The 10,617-nt window shown below is 67.0% G+C and overlaps 2 protein-coding genes across 2 annotated transcripts; one reads left to right on the plus strand and one right to left on the minus strand.

Moving 5' to 3' along the window:
• Window positions 1-267: 267 nt before the first annotated feature.
• Window positions 268-2,025, minus strand: LOC309601164 (uncharacterized protein; the record flags this gene model as incomplete). Its single annotated transcript, XM_082334063.1, has 1 exon — window positions 268-2,025. Exon 1 carries the CDS (start codon window positions 1,981-1,983, stop codon window positions 268-270), a length of 1,716 nt encoding a protein of 571 aa, XP_082190189.1. The 5' UTR covers window positions 1,984-2,025.
• A 3,697-nt stretch (window positions 2,026-5,722) lies between these two features.
• LOC309601250 (uncharacterized protein) lies at window positions 5,723-9,996 on the plus strand. The gene is made up of 8 exons (XM_082334213.1): window positions 5,723-5,859; window positions 6,841-6,936; window positions 7,058-7,162; window positions 7,412-7,468; window positions 7,585-7,977; window positions 9,156-9,300; window positions 9,464-9,573; window positions 9,667-9,996. Exons 1-7 carry the CDS (start codon window positions 5,787-5,789, stop codon window positions 9,558-9,560), a joined length of 966 nt encoding a protein of 321 aa, XP_082190339.1. The 5' UTR covers window positions 5,723-5,786; the 3' UTR covers window positions 9,561-9,573; window positions 9,667-9,996.
• Window positions 9,997-10,617: the final 621 nt, after the last annotated feature.

The following is a 10,617-nucleotide window of genomic DNA, read 5'->3' on the forward strand; positions in this document are numbered from 1 at the left end:
CACCGTACGAGCACCCCGTAACACCGTACAACCACCGCGTAACGCCGTACGACCACCCCATAACACCGTACGAGCACCCCATAACGCCGTACAACCACCGCGTAACGCCGTACGAGCACCCCATAACGCCGTACAACCACCCTGTAACGCCGTACGAGCACCCCGTAACGCCGTACGAGCACCCCATAACGCCGTACAACCACCCTGTAACGCCGTACGAGCACCCCGTAACGCCGTACGACCACCCCGCAGCGGCACCCATGGGTGCTAGTCGGCTGCGTGGACTCGTTGGTGGAGGAGGAGGTTGGAGCTGCGGCTGTAGCGGCGGCCGCAGTGGGCGCAGGGGAAGGGGCGTTCGCCGGCGTGCGCCCGTCGGTGCCGTAGCAGCGCCGAGCGATGCCGGAACCCGCGGTGACACTGGGGACAGCGGTGGGGTCGCTCGCCCGTGTGCCGCCGGCCGTGTTCTACCAGGTTGGCTTGCTGGGCGAAGCGTTGCCCGCACTGGCCGCAGGCAAAGGGCCGCTGCCCGCCGTGCGCCCGCCCGTGAGCCGCCAGCGCTGCCCGTCGCCCGAAGAGCTGCCCGCCGTGGGTGCCGGCGTGCGCCTGGAGATGCGCCCGTTGGGCGAAGCGGCGCCCGCACTGCCCGCAGGCGTGCGGCCGGGTGCCGGCGTGGCCCCGGCGGTGCCGTAGGAGGTTGGCGCGGTCGGCGAAAGCCCGCGGACAGTCGGGGCAGGCGTGGGGCCGTTGGCCGGCGTGGGCGCTGCGGCGGTGCTGGGCCAGGTAGGCGCTTTGGGTGTAGGCGCGGGGACAGTCGGGGCAGCGGTGCGGGCGCTCGCCGGTGTGCACCAGCTGGTGCCGCAGCAGCGTAGCGCTGAGGGCGAAGGCTTTGCCGCACTCGCCGCAGGGAAAAGGCCGTTCGCCCGTGTGCGCCAGCCGGTGCCGGGCCAGGTGAGCGCGCTGGCGGAACCGGCGCCCGCAGTCGCCGCAGGCGTGAGGCCGCTCGCCGGTGTGGGTCTGAGCGTGCCGGGCCAGCGTGGAGCGGAGGGCGAAGGCTTTGCCGCACTGCGGGCAGGGGTGCGGGCGCCCCGTGCCGTGGGCGCCCTGGCGGTGTTGGGCAAGATGGCCGCTCTGCCGGAAACGCTGCCCGCACTCGGCACAGGCAAAGGGACGCTCGCCCGTGTGTGCCCGTTGGTGCACCAGCAGCCCCGCGCTGCCGGCAAAGGCTTTGCCGCACTCGGCGCAGGCGAAGGGGCGCTCGCCCGTGTGCCCTCGCCGGTGCGTGGCCAGCGCCGCCCGGTCGCAAAAGCCGCGGCCGCACTCGGCGCAGGAGAAGGGACGCTCGGCTCCGTGCAGCGTCTGGTGCCGCGCCAGCGTGGCGCTCGCCCCGAACCGCTTCCCGCATGCCCCGCACCGAAAGGGACGGGCACCCGCTGCCATGGCCTCGCCGGCGGCCTCACCATCATGCCGGCTCGGCTTGGCAGCCTCCTTCTCGTGCTGGTGCTGGGGGGCCAATTCGGCGCTGCTGGCATCCGCCGTGTCCTGGCATCGTGTCCCCAAATTGGCGCTGCTGGTGGCTGCCTCGTCCCGGCACCCCGGCAGCGGTTTGGAGCTGCCGGTGTCTGCCTGGTCCTGGTATCGTGTCCCAAGACCGGCACTGCCGGTGACTGCCTGGTCCTGGTGTGCCGGCATCGCTTTGGCACCGTCAGCGCCCTCTTCATCCTGGCATCGTGGCCCCGAATCGGCACTGCCGGCATCAGCCCTGTCCCAACACCGCGGCATCATTTTGGCACTGCCGGTGCCTGCCCTGTCCTGGCTGCCTGCTGTCAGTTTGGCACTGGTGGCATCTGCCAGGGGTTGGCACGGTGGCCTCAAATCGGCGCTGCCGGTGTCCTCACCGTCCTGACACGCTGGCATCGATTCGGTGCGGCCGGCATCTGCCCCAGCCTGGCATCGTGGCCCCAAATCGGCGCTGCCGGTGTCCATCCCGTCCCGGCACCCCGGTGCGGTTTCGGTGCTGCCGGTGTCCTCCCGGGTCCCGTCTGCAGGAGGGAGGGGGTGAGCAGGCAGCACCCAAGGGGGTCACCCAGTACCGGGGACACCCCAGGGACACCGGTGACGGGTACTGGGCCCAGCTGGCGCCGGGGTCACCGGTGATGGGGACAGGTCCCCGGGGGCAGCCCGGTGTCCCAGTACCGATGGGTCCCACTCCCCAGTGCCTTTCCCAGTCCCAGTCTGGTCCCCCGCTACTGGGTTTCTGGCTCCCCGGTACCAGCCCGGTACACCCATCCCCCTGCCGGTAACCAGGCCCCGCAGCCCGGTACAGCCCCCTCCTCCCCGGTACTGGCTCCCGCCACTCCCCAGTACCAACCACACCAGTTCCCCTTGCTCCCCAGTACTGGGTGTCCCCCCCACCCCCCCCGGCTTCACCCCAGTACCAGCTCCCCATTCCCAGTATCCCCCGGTCCCTGTTCCCCAGTCCCAGCCCCCCGTTCCCAGTATACCCTGGTCCCTTCTCCCCAGTCCCAGCACCCCCCGGTCCCCGGTATCTCCCGGTTGCAGCCCCCTCCCCCTGGGTCCCGGTTCCCCCCCCGTTCCCGGTCCCCCCTGGTCCCTGCTCCCCCGTACCTGCTCCCAGTCCTGGTCCCCCCCCATTCCCGGTATCCCCGGTCCCTGCTCCCTGGTCCCGGTTCCCCGCCCCCCGTTCCCGGTATCCCCGGTCCCTGCTCCCCCGTACCTGCTCCCGCTCCCGGTCCCCCCCCGCTCCCGGTCCCCCCGGGGCCGCGCTGGGCCCCGCCCCTCGGCGGCTCCGCTCCGGCCGTGACGGCGCCCCCTGGCGGCGCGGGCCGCGCTGCACGGCGGGGACCCCCGGCGACGCGGGGGGGGGGACACGGACACGCGTGGGGACCCTGCGGGGACAGGGAGGGGCGGGGGGGCCTGCGAGGACGGGGAAGGGGGGGGGACCCGTGGGGACACCCGGCACCGCCACGGCACGACCGTCACCGGGACGGGACAGCCGGCACTGCCACGGCACAACCGTCACCGGGATGGGACAGCTGGCACCGCCACGGCACAACCGTCACTGGGACAGGACAGCCGGCACTGCCACGGAACAGCCGTCACCGTGACAGGACAGCTGGCACCGCCACGGCACAGCCGTCACTGGGACAGGACAGCCGGCACTGCCACGGCACAACCGTCACCGGGATGGGACAGCCGGCACCACCACGGCACAACTGTCACCGAGCCGGGGACAGCCGGCACCGCCACAGCACAGCTGTCACCGGGATGGGACAGCCGGCACTGCCACAGAACAACAGTCACTGTGACAGGACACCCAGCACCGCCATGACATGCCTGTCACCGTGACAGGACAGCCGGCACCACCACGGCACAACTGTCACCAGGATGGGACAGCCGGCACTGCCACAGAACAACAGTCACTGTGACAGGACACCCAGCACCGCCATGACATGCCTGTCACCGTGACAGGACAGCCGGCACTGCCACGGCACGACTGTCATCGGGACGGGACAGCCGGCACCGCCATGGGACACCTGGCACCACCACGGCACAACTGTCACCATGACAGGACAGGCAACACCGCCACAGGACAGCCGGCACTGCCATGGGACACCCGGCATGGCCATGGCACACCTGGCACCACCACGGGATGGCCGGCACAGCCACGGAACAGCTATGGCACAGCTGGCACCACTACGGCACAGCTGTGGCACAGCCGGCAGGACTACAGGACACCTGGCACCACCACAGGACACCTGACATCACCATGGCACATCTGGCACCATCATGGGACACCTGGCACCGCCATGGGACACCCGGCATGACCACAGGACACCTGGCAACGCCATGGTACAGGCAGTACAACCACGGCACCCCCAGCACCACCATGGCACAACTGGCACAACCACGGGGCACCCAGCACCACCACGGGACATCTGGCACCACCATGGCACAGGCGGCATGACCATGGGACACCCGGCAACGCCATGGTACAGGCAGTACAACCACGGCACACCCAGCACTACCATGGCACACCCGGCACAACCATGGGACACCGGGCAGAGCCACGGCACGCCTGGTACCACCACAACGGACCCGGCCCTACCACGGCACACCCAGCACCACCACGGCACAGCCGGCTCTGCCACAGCCCCACGGCCATTCCCGCAACCCCGTGGCATGGGGTGCCCGCTCCCACCGGGTGCGATAAGCCGGGTGCCGGTGGGTGGCCGGGGAACTGCGGCCGGGGCTGGCGGGTGCTGATAGCACCCGGCTATTTCTGCGCGGCCAGAGCCGGCGTGGGGCCAGGCACCCGCGTGGCCAGCCGGTTCTCCCGTGGGTGCTGGGAGGGGCATAGGTGCACCCCGGCGGGGGCTGACGCCAGGGATGTGACGGGCATGGGGACCCACGGGTGACAGGGACACCACGGGCACTGCCACGGGTGTAGCCTGGACACCAGCATCTGCTGGGGGACACCGTGGGCATGGGGACACCAGGGACACGGGGACACCGAGGACACTGCCATGGGTGCACCCTGGGTGTGGGGACACCCTGGACACTGCCGTGGGGACACCCCAGGCATGGGGACACCGTGGATACTGCCGTGGGGACACCCCAGACACTGCCGTGGGGCCACCCCAGGCGTGGGGACACCGTGGACACTGCCGTGGGTGCACCATGGGTGTGGGGACACCGTGGACACCGCCATGGGTGCACCATGGGCATGGGGACACCCTGGACACTGCCGTGGGGCCACCCCAGGCATGGGGACACCCTGGACACCGCCACGGGGACACCCTGGGCACGGGGACATCCTGGACACTGCCGTGGGGCCACCCCAGACACTGCCGTGGGGCCACCCCTGGCATGGGGCCACCCTGGACACTGCCATGGGTGCACCCTGGGCGTGGGGACACCCTGGACACCGCTGTGGGGCCACCCCAGGCATGGGGACACCCTGGACACTGCCGTGGGGACACCCCAGGCGTGGGGACACCCTGGACACCGCCACGGGGCCACCCCGGGCACGGGGACATCCTGGACACTGCCGTGGGGCCACCCCTGGCATGGGGCCACCCTGGACACTGCCATGGGTGCACCCTGGGCGTGGGGACACCCTGGACACCGCTGTGGGGACACCCTGGACACCGCTGTGGGGCCACCCCAGGCATGGGGACACCCTGGACACTGCCGTGGGGACACCCCAGGCGTGGGGACACCGTGGACACCGCCACGGGGACACCCCGGGCACGGGGACATCCTGGACACTGCCGTGGGTGCACCCTGGGCGTGGGGACACCCTGGACACCGCTGTGGGGACACCCTGGACACCGCTGTGGGGCCACCCCGGACACTGCCACGGGGACACCCCAGGCATGGGGACACCCCAGACACTGCCGTGGGGCCACCCCTGGCATGGGGACACCCAGCCCTTGCTCTCCCCAAGTCCCCCACATGCCACCCAGCACCCACCGCCCCCCCAACCCGGCAGCACCCTTGGGCCCCCCCTCCACGGGGTCATTCTGCGCCGAGACCCCCCCCAGGGACGCTGGGGTCTCTGCCAGCACCCGTCGGGGACTGTCCCTGGCGGTGCCACCTCCAGCCAAGCTTTGGGGTGCAGGGAGGGAGCCGCTGGGTGCTCGGGGGCCCCTTCGAGGCCCGTCCCCGGGGTGAGGGTGCATCCGGCACCCCCCCTTCACCCGCTTCCCGCAGGCTTTATCAGCGGGGACACCCGCTGGGGACAGCTCTTGGGCGACGCAGGGACCATGTACGGCAACATCGACTCCAGCCAAACCGGGAAGGGGCAAACGTGGGTGCTGGGACCCAGCGATGGGAAAGGTAGGGAGCACCCCTGGGTGCTGGTTGGGGTGGGGGCTAGCCCAGGAGTCCCACTGCCCCTTTAATACACACCCCACGTCGCTTTTGGGGTCTCACGGTGCTGGGGGAATCCCCTGTCTCTGTCACCGGTGCCCAAGGGGGGTCCCCAGGGTGGGTGGTGGCACCCAAGCGGGGGTTCCCCCATCCCTGGTGTCTGAGGGGGGGTCCCCAGGGTGGGTGGTGGCACCCAAGGGGGGGTTCTCCCATCCCTGGTGTCTGAGGGGGGGTCCCCAGGGTGGGTGGTGGCACCCAAGGGGGGGTTCTCCCATCCCTGGTGTCTGAGGGGGGGTCCCCAGGGTGGGTGGTGGCACCTAGAAGAGGATCCCCAGTCCCCGGTGCCTGAGGGGGGTCCCCAGGGTGGGTGGTGGCACCCAAGGGGGGGTTCCCCCATCCCTGGTGTCTGAGGGAGGGTCCCCAGGGTGGGTGGTGGTACCAGGGAGGGATCCCCATCTCCACCCCTGGTGCCCAAGGCGGGTCCCTGGGGCAAGTGGTGGCACCTAGAAGGGGACCCCCAGTCCCCGGTGCCCGAGGGGGGGCCCCAGGGTGGGTGGTGGCACCGAAGGGGACCCCCATCTCCATCCCCGGCCCCTGAGGGGTGTCCCCAGGGTGGGCAGTGGCACCGAGAGGGATCCCCGTCTCTGCGCCTGGTGTCCGAGAGGGTCCTCGGGGCAGTTGGTGGGAGACTCCCCCACCCCCAGTGTCCAAAGAGGGGGTCCCCAGGGCAGACGGTGACGCCGAAGGGGCCCCCCATTTCCATCCTCGGTGCCCAAGGGGACGTGGGAGACACCTGGGGGGGGGGGGATCCCAACGGGGGGTCCCCAGGGAAGTGGCACTGGGGGGAATCCCCCACCGTCGTGCTGGAGGGGAGTCCCCAGGGATCCCGGTGGCACTGGGAGGGGGACATCCCCCCCACAAGTGCCATCACCGCTGTCCCCTCCCCAGCCTGCAGCGACCTGTGCCCCACAGAGGAGAACCCCTACGAGCCCCTGGACCCCCCCATTGCCGCGCCAAGCCAGAACCACGTGCCCGACCCCCCAGGTACGGCATGGGCGAGGGCAAAAGCATCGCCGGCAGGAGAAAAACCACGCTGCGGTTAAAGCCGGTGTCACCCGGCTCTACCGGAACCAGGGGCCGGTTGTCACTCACCCACCCTCCTCAGCATCAGGGTGCTGCTCCAAGGAGAAGCTGGTGCTGGCGGGCGCCGCGGCCCTGGGGGTCTCGGTGCTGATGAACGTGCTCTTCCTCGCCGTCGGCTCGCGGCACAGTGAGTAGCGGGGCTCCGCGGGGCTCGGGGGAGCCCCCTTCCACCCAGGGAGCCGATGCCGGGGCTGCTGGGGGGGCAGAGTTAAGGTTATCGGGGTGTTGGGGGTCTCCACGGTGGATCCAAGTGCTCAGCACCCCTCAACACCAACCCCCTCTCCCACCCCTGCCGCGGCAACAGCTCCGGGACACCCCGTACCCTGCGGTGACGGGGTGACGTGTGTGTCCCCCCATGTGTGTCCCCCCCCCCCAGTTGCAGCCCTGACGGCGGCGCTGGAGGCGGAGACGGTGAAGGAGCTGCCGGACGTGGGTGCGTGTCCACGCCGCGTGTCCCCCCCCTCCCTTTCCACGGTGACACCCACGGACGTGTCCCCAATCTCCGCGTGTCCCCCCCCCCGCCCCGGTTCACCGGGAACCTCTCCGCAGCCTCCCGGTCCTTCCTGCTGTACAACGAACACCACGGCAAGTGCGTGGAGGTCAGCGGGAAACAGCTAACGGCGACGGCGTGCCGGCCCGAAGCCGCGGCACAACGGTTCCAGTGGTTACCCGGGAGTCGGCTACGGGGCTGGGAGAGCCGGCACTGCGTTACGGCAACCCGCGGGCAAAACCTGGCCCTCGTCAGGCTGGAGCCGTGCCGGGACAACGGCACGCTGCAGCGCTGGGAGTGCCGCGACGGTGGGCTGTTGGCGCTCGCCGGCTACGATCTCTACTTTAATTACGGCAACAACTATCAGCAGACGGTGATGCTCTACACCGGGGACCGCCAGTGGAGCCGCTGGGTCATCCACGGGAGCAAGGATGACGTCTGTTCCCGCTCCTGTCAGTCCCGGCACCTTTATCCTAAATATTTAGGGCTTTGCTTAACCCTAGGCTGGCTGAAGTTCAGCCCTAACCTGGCACAGATACAGCTTAAGCTAAGCTCAAACTGCAACAGGGCCCTAAACCTGATCTAACCCTACATTTAGGGTGACTTAGGTGACTTAACCTAACCCTAACCGAGCCCAAACCTTAACCCTGATGCAGACTTAACCCTAAATAAATGCAACTTAACCTAATCCTAAGTGAGGTCAAACCTCAATGGGGTCTTAACCCAGCTCAAACCCTAAATATACGTGACTTCGCCTAACCCTAAACTAGCCCAAACCCCAATAATCCTAACCTAGCCCTAACCCTAAATATAAAGGATCTAAATCCTAAAGTAGCCCTAATCACAGCAGGGCCCTAACCCTAACGCAGCCATAACCCTAAATATCTAGGACTTAAGCTAAGCCTAATTTAGCCCAAACTTCAGCATGGTCCTAACCCCAACCCAGTTGAAACCCTAAACACAGAGGACTCAAGCTAAACCCAAACCCCAATGGGACCCCAAACCAGTCCTAACCCAAAATATAGAGGATTTAACCTAATCCTGAGCCAGTCTAAACCCCAATGGGACCCCAAACCAGTCCTAACCCCAAATATAGAGGATTTAACCTAATCCTGACCCAGTCTAAACCCCAATGGGACCCCAACCCAGCACTAATCTGAAATATATAGGATTTAACCTAATCTTGACCCAGTCTAAACCCCAATGGGACCCCAACCCAGTCCTAACCCAAAATACATAGGATTAATCCTGACCCAATCTAAACCCCAATGGGACCCCAACCCAGTCCTAACCCAAATATATAGGATTTAACCTAATCCTGACCCAATCTAAACCCCAATGGGACCCCAAACCAGTCCTAACCCCAAATATATAGGATTTAACCTCATCCTGAGCCAGTCTAAACCCCAATGGGACCCCAAACCAGTCCTAACCCTAAATATATAGGATTTAAGCCAGACCGCAGTAGGGCTCTAACCCTATCCCAGCCGTAACGCTAACCCAGAGGGGATGCTCGGCAGCTCCCACAGCCGGCGTCGCATCTCCGGCCAGGGTTATCCCCAATTTATGTGGTCTCGTAGCCCCAGCTGGGGGGTGACCCCCTTTTTCTGTGTCCCCCCCCCCTCCCCAGGCTGTCCCGTTTGCTCCAAAGGCTGGACCTATTTTAGGAATTCCTGCTATTTCTACTCCAAGACAGCGAGTTCCTGGAGAACGCCCAGCGTTTCTGCTCCATCCTGGGCTCGCAGCTCCTGGAGGTGGACGGCCCCGAGGAAAAGGTGAGGGGAGATGGATCCAAGCATCCGGAAAGAGGGGAATTGAGGGGGGATATAGCATCAGGTCCTACCTGCCACCGGGATCTGCTGTCCCCCGCTGTCCCCAAGGGGGGCAAGGGGGTCGTGGGGGGCTCTGCCATGGGGTGACGCTGCCTTTTCCCCCCAGAATCACATCCAGACCATGCTCCAAAGCTCCTCCTGGCTCGGCATCAGGGATGTGGAAGTCGAGGGCACCTGGAAGCGGGCGAACGGGACTATCGTGACCCGGGAAAGCAGGTACGGCCCAGCGGGTGCTGGGGACAAGGGGACAGGGGCTTGGGGACGCAGGGGGTCACCCCTAAGCTGTCCCACCCCCCCTCCTCGTCGCAGCTCGTGGCACAGGAACGAGCCCAACGGTGGGGACCAGGAGAACTGCGCGGTGGTGAGAGGAGGACGGCGAGTGGTACGACTACCCCTGCAAGAGTCAGCTCCCCTGGGTGTGCGAGCGACACCCCTGAGCGTGCAAGGGACACCCCAAGAGCCACCCCCCCTGCCCCAGCACCGGCCACCCCCCTTGGGGGGCTCCCCCCAACCCCCTCTCCGCTTGCCACATCCAACCTGCAGCGCTCCGGGATGCAGCCCCAACCTTGGGCACATTCGTTTGGGGTCCGCCGATGGATCTCCAGGGAAAATTTGGGGTACGGGGTGGAGCGGGGAGTCCCTGCAGGACAATAAACACGTGTGCAGAGTGAGGGCCTGCTCCGGTGACGTGGGGTGGGGGATTGCGTGGGATGGGGGACCCCCAACCTGGGGTGGGTGGGTGCGGGATGGCTCCTGGCTCGGGGTTTTGGGGTCCCCCGGCGGAGCAGCGGTGGTTTGGGGGGTGATGGCACATAGAAGATGGGGGTGGGGGGGGGTCTTGGGCCCCCAGGCTCCCCACAATCCCCCATGATCCCTTTGATTACCCTTCAGGCACCCCAAAATAACCCCCAGACCCCCAAGTAACCCCCAGACCCCCCCAAATACCCACCAGGGTTCCCCCAAATATCCCCCCAGACCTCCTTTAATACCACCCTGACCCCCAAATAACCCCCCAGGCCCCCCCAAATACCCTCCAGATCTCCCTAAATATTTCTCAGACCCACAAACACACCAGGGCTCCCCCAAATACCCTCCAGACCCCCCCAAATACCCCCTAGACCTCCAAATACCCCCAGACCTCCCTAAATACCCCCCCAGACCACCCTAAATCCCCCTCCAGACCCCCAAATGCCCCCAGACCCCCCCAAATACTCCCCAGACCCCAAATACCTTCTAAGACCCTCCAAATACGCTCCAGAC

Source organism: Platalea leucorodia (assembly GCF_965183815.1).
Source record: "Platalea leucorodia genome assembly, chromosome: 29".
NCBI lineage: Eukaryota > Metazoa > Chordata > Aves > Pelecaniformes > Threskiornithidae > Platalea > Platalea leucorodia.